The 16,281-nt window shown below is 30.9% G+C and overlaps 1 protein-coding gene across 1 annotated transcript; it reads left to right on the forward strand.

The window, feature by feature from the left end:
- The first annotated feature begins 1,379 nt into the window (after nt 1-1,379).
- gng10 (guanine nucleotide binding protein (G protein), gamma 10) lies at nt 1,380-9,167 on the forward strand. Its single transcript, XM_079871813.1, has 3 exons — nt 1,380-1,564; nt 3,444-3,576; nt 8,932-9,167. Exons 1-2 carry the CDS (start codon nt 1,484-1,486, stop codon nt 3,567-3,569), a joined length of 207 nt encoding a protein of 68 aa, XP_079727939.1. The 5' UTR covers nt 1,380-1,483; the 3' UTR covers nt 3,570-3,576; nt 8,932-9,167.
- Nucleotides 9,168-16,281: the final 7,114 nt, after the last annotated feature.

Below are 16,281 nucleotides of genomic sequence, written 5' to 3' on the forward strand. Positions count from 1 at the left end.
AAATGTATTTCATAAACTAACATCTCAGGAAAACGTAATGGGGTTTCAAATAAAAAAATTACTTTCTTGTTTTTAATTTCATGATATATTATGATATATTCATGAAAATAATTTCATGTTTATCAGGCATTTTGGGAGACAGAACAAGTGAATATGGAAATAAGTTATTCATCAATATTCCTATGAAATATTAGATATTAATATTAAAATGTTGCTAATTATTACTCTAATTATTACAATTCTTTTTTTATTAAATGTTGTTCCAAGAACACATTAATGTGCACATTAGATACAGTGTATAGATTCATTGCATTAAATGGGAAATTAAATTTATGGCCATTTTACCCACATATTGCATAAAGTAAAATGGTGCATCAATTCATTCCGTTAAATATCTTTCATAACATAGTTGAGAATCATCTTTATACAAATTTAAGTTAAAATAAATCCTGAAACCCCAACGTTTATTGGTGATTGAAAAAAAAAATCCCATTGTTTTTGCCTATACATATAATTTCATGTCATTTTATTTTTTAAACAACTGAGTCCTGGTGTCCACTACAGAGGACATAGCATAACATATGAATAAAATGTTATTTTTCAAAAAAAATAAAACATTTTTTATTTTTTTTACCATTTGATTCTTATGCTCTAAACAATGTGATGACATGAAAAAAAAAAAAAAAATCTGGGTCTCAGGAGGATATATTATATTTATGATATTTTTATTTATAACATTATATATTTATATGGACAGGTTAGCCATGAATTGATGTCCAAAAATCACGCTTTGGTAAATTGTAATTATGACATTCTGATTTATAGTTTTGACTTTTTATCTCAATTTCGACTTTTTAATTTCATAATTTTGGCTGTCATAATTTAGACTGTTTATTTCCATTTTGAATTGTTTTTTAAAATTAGGTCAAAATTATGACTTATTATGCCATAATTCCCAATTCTTTCTATCTGTCTATCTATCTATCTATCTATCTATCTATCTATCTATCTATCTATCTATCTATCTATCTATCTATCTATCTATCTATCTATCTATCTATCTATTTCGACTTTTAAATCAAATTATTGATTTAATGACTTTTTAATGTCTTAATTTCGACTTCTTGTGTCATAAAGATGTTTTGGAATGGTCTATGGCTAAGCATGATTTTTTTTGTTGGCATGCAAAATACATGGTAGGGCTGGTAAGATATATTTATGGCCAGTGCATTTTCTAAAATTATCTGAAATTATAATTTTGTGGCAAATATCTCCAAATTTAAACACTGCTCATGCCGCGCTCAAGGCCCCGCCCACAGACACGCCCATAACCGCGCCCATAGCCACGCCATTAGACACGCCCACTCAGCGCTCTCTGACTGGAAATAAACAGTCGTTCTGCTTCACTCACTCATGAAACATCTCACAAGCTCATCAGACACACTTCCCTTCATCTGTCCTGATAGGAATCATAATCATAATCATGTCTTCAAACTCAACCCTCACAACCATGAGACGGACTGTTGAGCAGCTCAAACTTGAAGCCAGCGTGGAGAGAATCAAAGTAAGTAACTGAACATCTCTTCAGTTTGAAGTGTAAGTTACAGTATACGACACGGTCTCAAACTGATTCTAGTTTATTTCGCATAAAACAGTCTTTTAAGTCAAATATTGTCTCTAGTATGTATGTTTGTTTATAATGGCAGCATATGAGATGAATAACCACATCATTAAGTTACATCGCTGCTCTCAACGGTGTTTGTTTGTCTAGTATTAATAATATAATGTTGTTTCAATGTCTTTTCTTAGCATTCAAAACGAGCAGAACTGTGTAGATGTGATCATTTCATGACAATATGACAAAAGATAGCTATGGCAGATACTAATATGGTCACCAATTTATTTGTGTATCCCTAAAAATAATACTAATTGTAAAAAAAAACCAGATATAAACTAATATAATATAATAATTGAAATTTCTGAACAGAAACAGAACAGTTATGGTGGTCATTGTGTGTCAAATGAAATGTTTTTTCCACATTTTTTGCAATAGAGGAAATATTTGAAATGACGACATGGAGCAGAAAAGCTGACTTTGACTTTATTTATTTATATGACTTTATTGAGCCTTTTTTTATTCTGAGTCTGAGATGATTCACCAGTTATCATTCATCCCCCAAACAACGAGTCTGTTCTGATGGATCACAGGCACAAATAGCAAATAATATGGTTAAATGCACATAATCTTGACAGCCTTTAAAAAGAGTTGAAAACTCTTTCGATATCTTTAGTTGTTGATGTCAAAGGTTGTGTGTCCATCAAACTCTCCAGTATTTGACACAAATTCATCTGTCATGTGGAAATATCAAGTCAAATTAGACATGGACAGGTTGGTCTTTGGTAAATCGTAGTTATGACATACTAAATAGTCGAAATTATGACATTCAGAGTCATAATTCTGGCTATGACATAATTACGACTTTTTATCTCATAATTATGACTGACATAATTTTGACTTTTTATCTCAATTTCGTCTTCCTAATCTCATAATTATGACTGACATAATTTCGACTTTTTTATCTCATAAATATGATTATGACATAATTTAGACTTTTATCTCATAATTATGACGACTTAGTATGTCATAATTATGAATTATGTCATAATTCTGACTTTTTATCCCAATTTCGACTTTTTAATCTCATAATTATGACTTATTATGCCATTATGACTTAGTATGTCATAATTTTGACTTTTTATCTCAATTTAAAATGTTTATCTCATAATTATGCCTTATGTCATTATAACATAGTTTGTCATATTTTAAAGTTTTTATCTCATAATTTCGACTTTATCATAATTACAGCTAATGTCATAATTAAAGTCCCCCTGCAGTCAATAATTTAATCCCTTAAAACTCATCTTTAATAATCAAAATTACACATTTTTTTTTTCCTGTGAAAATAATTTCTTCATGCCTTAAAATAGCTTGACTGTAACTCTACACTTATACTTCATTTAGTATACGTGGCTTCATGAATATGCAAATTAGTAATGTGTTGCTAATGTTACACAAACCACGTTCCCGTTCACCATCTCGGAGTCAAATCAGCATCCTTAGAAACGCTTGAACATCATAGAAACTCAGTGGAGAAAAGCCCCGCCCACATGTGACGCGATTGGTCACATGTTTGTGACACGGCAAACGGGCGTTTTTGAGACTGTCTTTGGTTCACTATAGTTTTAAAAAGAAAATACTGAGCAATGGTGTCGACTAGTGAATTTACACATATAAACAACATTAAACTTGAGTTTCCCGACAGGGGGACTTTGACGTTTACCAAAGCATGACAAACTCAAAGAAGACACGACCCAGCCTGCATCATACATGGGTTGTGATGATTTCTAATGTACAGTTCGATCTGTGTGTGTTTGTGATGCAGGTTTCTCAGGCGGCTGCGGATCTCCAGCAGTTTTGTCTCCAGAACGCCAGTAAAGATTCGCTACTGGTGGGAGTACCGGCGGCCAGTAACCCGTTCAGAGAACCTCGTTCATGCACACTTCTGTAGACTCAAGGTAGACCACAAACACAAGCAGATTCACATCAACAATCAATTTTAAAGACGCTTTATTTTAAAAAGTTTCTATATACTATACATGGCTTAGTATGACATCATTTTGACTTTTTATCTCATAATTTCAACTTTATCATAATTACGACTTAGTATATCATAATTATCACTTATGTCATTATGACTTAGAATGTCATAATTTCGACTTTTTGTCTAATTATTTTGACTTTTTATCTCATAATTTCGACTTTATCATAATAACGACCTGGTATGTCATAATTATCATTCATGTCATTATGAATTAGAATGTCAATTTCAAATTTTTAGCTCATAATTTCGACTTTATCATAATTACGACTTGGTATATCATAATTATCACTTATGTCATTATGACTTAGAATGTCATAATTTTGACTTTTTGTCTAATTATTTTGACTTTTTAGCTCATAATTTCAACTTTATCATAATTACGACTTAGTATATCATAATTATCACTTATGTCCTTATGACTTAGAATGTCATAATTTCGACTTTTTGTCTAATTATTTTGACTTTTTATCTCATAATTTCGACTTTATCATAATAACGACCTGGTATGTCATAATTATCATTTATGTCATTATGACTTAGAATGTCAATTTAAAAGTTTTATCTCATAATTTCAACTTTATCATAATTACGACTTAGTATATCATAATTATCACTTATGTCATTATGAATTAGAATGTCATAATTTCGACTTTTTGTCAAATTATTTTGACTTTTTATCTCATAATTTTGACTTTATCACAATAACGACCTGGTATGTCATAATTATCACTTATGTCATTATAACTTAGTATGTCAGTTTCAAATTTTTATCTCATAATTTCGATTTGGTATATCATAATTATCACTTATGTCATTATGACTTAGAATGTCATAATTTCGACCTTTTGTCTAATTATTTAGACTTTTTATCTCATAATTTTGACTTTATCATAATAACGACCTGGTATGTCATAATTATCACTTATGTCATTATGACTTAGTATGTCAGTTTCAAATTTTTATCTCATAATTTCGACCTTTTATCTCATAATTTCGACTTTATCATAATTACGACTTGGTATGTCATAATTGTCACTTATGTCATTATGACTTAGAATGTCAACTTAAAAAAATGTATCTCATAATTTCGACTTTATCATAATTACTGTCCCGTGGGCTGGGGGGGATGAAAGGAGTGAGGACTCAGATGCAGAGTTAATGGGCTTTATTTTAATAATAAAAATAAAACTACCCCGAGGGGGATGACTTGACTTGACTTGACTTGACACAAGGGTAACATACCATGTACAAATGACATACAAACAACAACGGACCAGCACAGGGAGAATAAATAGGGAGCAAACAAGGCAGTAATGAGGGAGGACAGGTGGGGAAAATGAACCAATAATCAGGGAACAAGGTGGGCGGGGCTAGACAATTGACAGGAGAGCACATGGCACAAGGAAACACATGACAAGCCATGTGCTCACACCAAACATGACAGAAAACACAAGCACATGGCCAGTAAAACCAAAAATAAACTCTGTCACAAAACCAAGAAATGAACTGGACAGAAGTGACAAAACCTGACAAATTACGACTTAGTATGTCATAATTATCGCTTACGTCACTATGACTTAGTATGTCCATTTCAAATTTTTTATCTCATAATTTCGACTTTTTATCTCATAATTTCGACTTTATCATAATTACAACTTGGTATGTCATTATTATCACTTATGTCATTAAGTGATAATGATGGTAGACTAGGAACACCTCGCAGATTCACGTCCCACAGGGACACAATGGTCAAGTTCAAGCTCAGATGTATTTGTATAGCACATTTAAGAACAACCACAGTTGACCAAAGTGCTTAATGTCAGGATACACACAAATAAACACAAAAACACAGTAGAGAATGTCACAGTAGCAAAACTCAACGCAGAATGAAAGCTAAGGTCAGGATATAGATATGATTCAGAGAAAAGATGAGCAATAATTAAAGAAGCCAGTTCACTCTTAGAAGGATCAGTGGTTCGATATTGAACTCTAGGCTTCGGACTCAATTCTAAAGGGCATTTATGCCAAAAAGGTTTCAGAAATGTCTTAAATAATTGCATCATACTTTCATGTTTAATGGATATTGAATTTCATTATTATGACTCATCATTATGACTTAGTATGTCAATTATGACTGTTTTAATCTCATAATTATGACTGTTTTAATTTTTTCTCATTATTATGACTTATGTTGTTATTAGTGCTGGGAAAAAATTAATCGCGATTAATCGCATCCAAAATAAAAGTTTATGTTTGCATAATATATGTGTGTGTACTGTGTATAATTATTTTGTATATATAAATAAACACATATTCATGTATTTATTTAAGAAATATTTGCATGTATATACTGTATATACATTTATACATAATTTATATTATATATAAATATAAATAATTTATATATAAATAAATAAAAATCTTAAATATATACATGCATATGTGTGTATTTATATATACAAAATAATTATACACAGTACACACATATACTTGTGTCATAATTTCGACTTTTTATCTCATTATTAAGACTTGTGTCATTATGTCTTAGTATGTCATAATTTTGACTTTTTATCTCATAATTTTGACTATCATAATTACGACTTGGTATGTCATAATTACAACATTTTTATTATGTCTTAGTATGTCATAATTTTGACTTTTTATCTCATAATTTTGACTATCATAATTACGACTTGGTATGTCATAATTACGACATTTTATCTCATAATTTCAAGTTTTTCATGATTATGTCTTGGTACGTCGTAATTATGACTTATGTCATAATTCCGACTTTTTATCTCATTATTAAGACTTATGTCATTATGACTTAGTATGTCATAATTTTGACTTTTTATCTCATAATTTTGATTTTTTATCTCATAATTTCAAGTTTATCATAATTACGACTTGGTATATCATAATTACGACTTGGTATGTCATAATTACGACTTTTTATGGCATAATTTTTTACTTTTTATCCTGTTACAGAAAAACGTTACATATAGTCTCTCAGTATAAAATATCTGGATTCATGTAGCAGACGTTGCCAATATATGTATTTGTCCTGTAGCTTCTCTTACTGTTTAAATATGAAGTAATTTAGCCCAGAGATCCTCCATAGTCATACGCAGCTGTGTGGGATATTATTATCTTTATCCCGGAGCGCTGGGCTTGCATCCGGCTCAGTGTTTGGGAAGTCTTGCTTTTACATCAACAGGAAGTTCAGTTTTACATGCGTGTCGAGGAAGTCCTGAGATAGTGGACTTATGCATTTCACTCTGTGCATTCTGTATTCTGCGTTATGTAATATGCATTGTGCTTTTATAACACACGTTTTATTGTGCCTCAAATGTGACTAAAGGAAAGTATGAGTTGATATTAGTCCCGACTGGAAACTTCTGCTCTTGACTAGCATGAGTTCCTCCTCTGTGGCTCGATGCTAAACTTAGCTTTGGACGAGATGTGTCGTAACATGTCTGTCTTTTCCGCAGATTTAGTCAGCAAACTGCAAGTACTGAATGTGGAACAGAGTAAAAATAGTCGGTCACATAAACATTAAAGTTATTAACTCTCTCAAACTCCATAAAATCAGTCCCAATGTTGGGAGAGGTGATTTTTATCACATGTCAACAAAATCCTTTATCCCTGAAACATATGTCTGAAACATATTAGGCTGTGCTAAGTTCAATTCCTGGACAAAACCCTTTTTAAACATTTAACACTTTGAAAAACGTTTTTAAGGTACACAAAAATAATTTTTTAGAGATTTTGCAAAAATCGATTTTACAAACCTGTAACATCAATTTTAAATATCCCGAAGCTCGCCTCCAAATCTTCATGCATCTCTTTTCCATACTGTTCATAATGGCCATGAACATATCATATCCAGAGTCATATCCACTAGTTTATTGATATTTTATGATGCTTTTTTTGTTGTTGCCCTAAACATAGTTGGGTACATAGTTTAAACATAGTTGCCGATGAAAACTAGCCTGTGGCTAACTCGGGTACGCTTACATTTGATCTGAATGTTGATTAGTATACACTGTCCCTTTTCAAAAAAACAAATAAATAAATAAATAAAAATAAACATAGTTACGACCAGGTATGTCATAATTATTGCTTACGCCATTATGACTTAGTATTTCATTATTTAAAAATTTTAACTCATATTTTCGACTTTATCTATAATTATCTATCATAATTATGTCTTGGTATGTCATAATTATCGCTTGTTATTATTACTTAGAATGTCATAATTAACATTTTTATCTCATACTTCCAACTTTATTTCATAATTTTGACTATCATAATTATGTCTTTGTATGTCATAATTATCGCTTGTTATTATGACTTAGTATGTCATAATTTTAAATGTTTATCTCATACTTCCGACTTTATCTCATAATTTAGACTTTATTATAATAAAGACTTGGTATGTCATAATTATCGCTTGTTATTATGACTTAGTATGTCATAATTTAAAAATTTTAACTCATATTTTCGACTTTATCTCATAATTTTGACTATCATAATTATGTCTTGATATGTCATAATTATCGCTTGTTATTATGACTTAGTATGTCATAATTTAACATTTTTATCTCATACTTCCAACTTTATTTCATAATTTTGACTATCATAATTATGACTTGGCATGTCATAATTATAACATGTCACTATGATTTATGCCATAATTTTGACTTTTTATCTCATATTTTAGACTTTATAATAATAACGACTTGGTAGGTCATAAATATCTCTTATGTAATTATTACTTAGAATGTCATAATTAACATTTTTATCTCATATTTCCAACTTTATCTCATAATTTTGACTATCATAATTATGTCTTGGTATGTCATAAGTATCGCTTGTTATTATAACTTAGTATGTCATAATTTAAATTTTTTATCTCATACTTCCGACTTTATCTCATAATTTAGACTTTATTATAATAACGACTTGGCAGGTCATAAATATCTCTTATGTAATTATTACTTAGAATGTCATAATTTAACATTTTTATCTCCTACTTCCAACTTTATCTCATAATTTTGACTATCATAATTATGTCTTGGTATGTCATAAGTATCGCTTGTTATTATTACTTAGTATGTCATAATTTAAAATTTTTATCTCATGCTTCCAACTTTATTTCATAATTTTGACTAATCATAATTATAACGTCACTATGATTTATGTCATAATTTTGACTATCATACGATTTTTTATGTATTGATTTCTCATATTTATTTGTCTTTCACAGGAGGGAAGAGGCAGACGCTGATTTTTAATATTATAGAAGTGAATCATCATGAGAAATATTGTGCAAGTCTGAGAATGTTGATGAGTACAAATTTCTTTTGGTTTTTATATTGTGCCAATTATATGAAACTGAAGCATTGAATTGTATGAATGAATGTATCTTTTTAATTTTCATTATTGTAACATAATCATTTAATTATTCTAAAAGAATTAGAGAGATTGTGTTGTTTTTGTCAAATTAAGTGCGCTAATTATTGTGATTTGTCTGATCAATGAAAAAAACTGTTGATTGAAAAGAAAATAAATAAATATTTTGTTTAAAAATACAAGTCTTGGCGAGTCAAAGTATATTAAATTTGCATGCAGAATTAGAAGCACAAACCTCTGGCTCCACAAATATTGGTAAATAGAGCAAAACTGATATATATATAGATATATTTATTTTTTTGCCATTTCTCCTCTTAATCTTTCATTCAAAATATTAACAAAAATTATAACCTTTAATTAAAGTCAAATAGCAAAAAAAATGAAGAAAAATTTATTAGAAAAATAATTAAAGAAATTTCATTAAAAGAAATAAATAAAAATGATTAAAAACAAATAAAATTTGATTTAAATAACTACATAAATAAAAATTAATTAAATCAAAATAAAATAAATACATTTGATAAAACGAACTAAATAAATACAATTTGATTTAAATAAATAGAAATGCAGTGTAAAAATAAATTAAAACGTACAATTGTATTTAAATAAAAATAAATAAATATAATTAATACATTTGATTAAAATAACTTAATTAAATAAATAATATTTGATTCCAATAAAAAAATGAGCAGCCACATAAATAAAAACATTTAATTAAAATATATAAATAAATAACTAAAATAAATAACTTGATTTTTGTAAATAAATTAGACAAAAGTAAATAAATAAATAAATAAATAACATTTTATTCAAATAAATAGTATAAAATGTCCAAATAAATGTAAATGAAAAAAAAAGTAAATAAATAAATAAATGTATTAAAATAAAAATATTACAAATAAATGAATACACATGATCTAAATCATTTGATTAAAATAAACAAATAAAACAGTAATACAATGAGTAGAGAAAGCTCAATCATTTAATGTAACAAACAAACTAAATATTTTGCACATTTATAATGTTACATTTTCACAGTTTTAATCAGGTCTCTGTACATGACAGATCCAGCAAGGCCTGTGAACTCTCTGTGCAGGAGCTGCTGTTCAAAGGCTTTATATGGCAGGCTTCCGCTTGAGTTGTGGTTCTGTAGATGAGGTCTGATCTGAGTTCTGGAGACGGTCTGAGAAGGAGATGACAGACTCGATGCTTTTCTCTCTCGGGGAAATTAATGAACTGAATGCATGAAAGTACCCTGTTGCTCTGGTGATAATCAGTCGATCTGGGTGCACACAAAATGACTTCTGTAACAGTTATGTCTTCTGTGACCTTTCAAGCCACTCATTAACTGTACAACTGACTTTATAACTCACAATTACGACTTTATAACTCACAATTATGACTTTATAACTCGCAATTATGACTTTATAACTCACAATTACGACTTTATATCACACAAAAGTGACTTTATAACAATTCTGACTTTATATCTCACAATTGTGACTTTTTATCACACAATTGTGACTTTATAACTCACAATTACGACTTTATATCACGCAATTGTGACTTTATAACACAATTGTGACTTTAAATCTCGCAATTGTGACTTTATAACTCACAATTACGACTTTATATCACACAAAAGTGACTTTATAACAATTCTGACATTATATCTCACAATTCTGACTTTTTATCACACAATTCTGACTTTATATCTCGCAATTCTGACTTTATAAAACAATTACGACTTTATATCACAAAATTGTGACTTTATATCACAAAATTGTGACTTTATATCACAATTACGACTTTATATCTCACAATTCTGACTTTATATCTCAAAATTCTGACTTTATATCTCACAATTGTGACTTTAACTCGCAATTCTGACTTTATAACACAATTGCGACTTTATATCACAAAATTGTGACTTTATATCTCAAAATTCTGACTTTATATCTCACAATTCTGACTTTATATCTCAAAATTCTGACTTTATATCTCACAATTGTGACTTTAACTCGCAATTCTGACTTTATAACACAATTACGACTTTATATCTCACAATTCTGACTTTATATCTCAAAATTCTGACTTTATATCTCACAATTGTGACTTTAACTCGCAATTCTGACTTTATATCTCGCAATTCTGACTTTATATCTCGCAATTCTGACTTTATATCTCGCAATTCTGACTTTATATCTCACAATTGTGACTTTAACTCGCAATTCTGACTTTATATCTCACAATTGTGACTTTAACTCGCAATTCTGACTTTATATCTCGCAATTCTGACTTTATATCTCACAATTCTGACTTTATATCTCGCAATTCTGACTTTATATCTCGCAATTCTGACTTTATATCTCACAATTGTGACTTTAACTCGCAATTCTGACTTTATAACACAATTGCGACTTTATATCACAAAATTGTGACTTTATATCTCAAAATTCTGACTTTATATGTTTATGTTTATGTTTATGTTTATCTTTATTGTCTGTTCAGATTTACTGGTCAGAAATTCATCTTTGACACTGGCTTCAACAACATTCTACAACCACATTACACACCACATAATAAACCACATAATACATACATAATAATTAATAAATACATGATTCAGTTAAATTGATACAATATGTGCATGTTCACAAAAACAAACCTAATTGAGAATCTGATTTAAAACAGTCACTGCCAGTGGGACAAATGATCTTTTAAAAATGTTCTTTTTGGCATACGGTACGCGTAGCCTACGCCCCGACGGAAGGACCTCAAAACAGAAGTGGAGGGGATGAGTCTGATCTGAATAAACCACAAATGCCCTTTTCTCCAGAAAATGTGAGAATAATTCTTGCAGTGTGCTCTGTTTATGGCCGATAATCTTATTCGCTTCGTTAATTACTCGTGTTAATTTATTCTTCTGTTTCATTGTTAAATTTCCATACCATGAAACAATGTTATAAGTTAAAATGCTTTCAATCATCGGTCTATACGATAGTTAAGATCCTCCTTTCGATGTCGAAGTTACGCAACTTCCTAAGTAGACTTAAACGCTGTCTTGCTTTCTTATGTACATAGTCCACATTATCCTGGAACGAAAGTTTGTCATCAATGATTGTACCTAAATATTTAAAATTTGAGACTTGCTCTACCTTTACACCTTTTATAGCAACTTGTTCGTATGGGAGGCCAACTGTACATTTCTTATTCTGGTTCCCACAGCATAGTTCTTTTGTCTTCTCAATGTTCAACCGTAGATGACTGTTGTCAAACCATTGTACCATACTTTCAATATACTCAAAATAGGTGGGACAGTTCTTGTCTGTTTGGCAAGAAATTAAAACCAGATCATCTGCATATTTGATCAAGGTAAGATCATCCCTATTACACTGAAGCTCATTGGTATAAACAGAGAAGAGCAAAGGTGATAATACACATCCCTGTGGTAACCCAGAATGTAAGACTATGCAGTCAGATGAAATTCCGTTAACACAGACTCTTTGGGGCCTATTACTTAAAAATTTATCAATCCATAAAATTAACCAGCTGCGTACACCTAAATCTCGCAACCTTTCTTTTAAAATTTGTGGCTGTACAGTATTAAATGCTGATGTAAAATCCATAAAGAACATTCTAACATGAGCATTTGTTTTATCTAAATGATGCTGAGCTTTATGAAGTAAGGTCAGGGAGGCATCAGTGGTGCTCCGATTGGGCTTGTAAGCAAATTGTAATGGGTCAACAGATCCGTTAATTTGAGCTTGAAGTTCATTGCACAATATGCGCTCCATGCACTTGCACAGGACAGATGTAAGGGCAATTGGGCGAAGGTTCTCTTGCATAAGTGGTTTTAGGTACTGGAATTACAGTGGTGTTTTTCCATGCTTCCGGCACAAAGCCATCGTCTAAAAAGATCTGAAACAGCTTAGTACATGCATGCCCAAGTTGTACTGCACACTCTTTTAGAACAATACCCCTAATGCCATCTGGGCCGGAAGCCTTGTTTGGTTTAATTCTACGGAGAACCTTGATAACCTCCCCTACCTCTATTTTCATAGGTTCAGATTCTATCAAAGTGACATTATGCTCAATATCTACATGATTGTCAAATCTTGAGTAAAAAACATTTAAATTGTTTACAAAGCTATGGGGGTCATCACCGGTAACCAGTTGTGCCCGTCTCTGGTGTTTGCCCATCATTGTATTTAGTCCTTTCCATGTGTCTCTAACATTACCGGTTTTAAATTTATTTTCAACTTTATCTTTATACTGTGTTTGGGCCTCCTTTATCTTACATTTGATTTCTTTATTTAATTCTCTTACTGTGTCTGTCTCATTCCTTAAAAAGGCCATTCTCTTCTTGTTTAAAATTTGTTTAAGATCTTTGTTAATCCAAGGTTTATTGTTTGGAAATAGTCTAATATTTTTTGTTTGAATTACTGCCTCTGTACAAAAGTTAATATAACTGGTAATGGTGTCATTCAAGGACTCATGATCGATATTACAACAATTAAAATCATTAAAAAACAGATTCCAATCCGTACTTTCAAAGCAATCTCTGAGGTTTGCAATTGAGTCTTTAGTCCATAACTGGACCTGCTGAATGACAGGTTCAGTCCTTTTTAGTATCTGTCTATATTTTGGAAGGAGGTGGATAACATTATGGTCTGAACGTCCTAATGGTGGGTGCAGCCTTGGTACACTCTCAGAAAATAAAGTACATAGTTGTACCTTTAGGGATACAATGGCTTGTCACTGGGGCTGTACCCTCAAGGGTACAATATTGTACCTTAACCTTTAAAGAAACGGTACATATATGTACCTTTTAATGCTTTTTGACCCTCAAAAAGGTACATATATGTACCATGAGGTCCAATAATAATCCCTATGGGGTACGTTAGTGTAGATTGTACCTTGGGGGACAGAAATGAACTCCTGCTGTACCCCTATTTCTGACAGTGTACAGTACATAAGCCCCATCCACATTACCAAAACATTTATCCAAGGTTTTACTCAGTCTCGTTGGGCAAGTTATGTACTGTTCCATATCTCACAATTCTGACTTTATAACACAATTACGACTTTATATCTCACAATTCTGACTTTATAACTCAAAATTCTGACTTTATATCTCGCAATTCTGACTTTATAACACAATTACGACTTTATATCTCACAATTCTAACTTTATAACTCAAAATTCTGACTTTATATCTCACAATTGTGACTTTAGCTCGCAATTCTGACTTTATAACACAATTGTGACTTTATATCTCAAAATTGTGACTTTAAATCTCAAAATTCTGACTTTAACTCGCAATTCTGACTTTATATCTCACAATTCTGACTTTATATCTCGTAATTCTGACTTTATATCTCACAATTCTGACTTTATATCTCAAAATTCTGACTTTATATCTCGCAATTCTGACTTTATAACACAATTACGACTTTATATCTCACAATTCTGACTTTATAACTCAAAATTCTGACTTTATATCTCACAATTGTGACTTTAACTCGCAATTCTGACTTTATAACACAATTGTGACTTTATATCTCAAAATTGTGACTTTAAATCTCAAAATTCTGACTTTAACTCGCAATTCTGACTTTATATCTCACAATTCTGACTTTATATCTCGTAATTCTGACTTTATATCTCACAATTCTGACTTTATATCTCACAATTCTGACTTTATATCTCACAATTCTGACTTTATAACACAATTACGACTTTATAACACACAATTGCGACTTTATATCACAAAATTGTGACTTTATATCTCGCAATTGTGACTTTATAACTTGGGACTGTCACAGAACGCTTTCATAGGTTTCCACAGTCATGAACAACCAGGAATGATCAAAATGCCTGGAAGAGTCACTGAAAACGTAAAAGTCATGGAAATGTCTACGTCTTTCTAGATGAACCCAGCATGATCAGCTTTACATGCTTTACTCTGGGTCTGAGAATATGGAGATTAGTGTTTATGTAAGATCCCTATATGCTGTGCTTCTGTGTTCATTCAAAACTTTATGCATTTGAATATTGTCCACCTTCTCAGGTCCACAATGCAAATCTTGTGTGGTTGTGTTGTGACACACATATATCAGCTCATCAGTCATTGTTAATGGTCAATAATAGGGTTATTTTATAAACAATTGTCCATAAACACAATCATGAACATTTATAGCAGGATTCAGTGTCACGGTCTTTGGTGTCTCTTTCTCTTTCCACATGAACAAGCATAAAAAAGCATTTTTAATATTTCCTCAGAGATTATTTCCTCCAGGCATTGAAAACCACAGATAACACATGCAACAAGACCACACAATATACAGTAATAATATCCACTAATATTTGTATACTGTGTATATAAATAGTGTATACTGTGCATATAGTGTGACTTTGCTGTGTATAATATAGCATAAATGTAAATCTGGAATAATACTGCTAACTGAAAAGTAGCATGCAAAAAATAAAATACAAAAATCAGTATGAATAATAATATTAGATAAATAGAGGCCCTAAAATATTTAGACCCCTTTGAACACTAGTTACAGTATATTATATTATATACAGTCAAACCAAAATTTCTTCAACATTTCTCACATTATCACAGTTTATTCGCTATAGTTTAGAGAATGGTAATAAAATATGAGCAGAACTCAGTTGATATTTGACTGGTTTTGTCCGTCCTTCTGTTAGACTGTCTCACACATGAATGATGTTGAATATCTGTCAGCTGTTAAATTTAACTACACAATTAGATAATACCAGTTTAGCTCAACCAATCACCAAGCAATGCTTCATTGTGTTCAGTCTGTGTGTAAAAAGAGCATTAGCAATTAAAGAAAACACACTTCAGCAAAACATGATCAGCTCAAAGTGTCCGAATCATTTTTGGTCCCAAATGTGTATAAATGTCACTGGTCGTCACTGTATGTAAGAATTTATGGGAATAATATGTCACAGTTTACTTTATTTTGTTATCCTCACTCACATAAATGAACTATAATATCCTGCACATACTAGTAAAAAAATATCAAAAATGATATCTAGTGTCTGAATAATTTTTGGTTTAACTAGTGTAAATATAGACGCCTCTTTAACTCCCCCTGCTGGAGGATCTTCTGCACTACCGCTGGGATTTATGCGCATGCGCAGTGAGTCATCTCGCGTTCTAGTGGGCGGG

This window comes from Squalius cephalus (genome assembly GCF_949319135.1).
Source record: "Squalius cephalus genome assembly, chromosome: 5".
Lineage (NCBI taxonomy): Eukaryota > Metazoa > Chordata > Actinopteri > Cypriniformes > Leuciscidae > Squalius > Squalius cephalus.

Bases quoted from the DNA above. Each gene is read 5' to 3' on its own strand.
- gng10 (XM_079871813.1), top strand. From the start codon at position 1,484: ATGTCTTCAAACTCAACCCTCACAACCATGAGACGGACTGTTGAGCAG. The intron at 1,565-3,443 runs GTAAGTAACTGA...TTTGTGATGCAG, and splicing joins CCAGCGTGGAGAGAATCAAA to GTTTCTCAGGCGGCTGCGGA.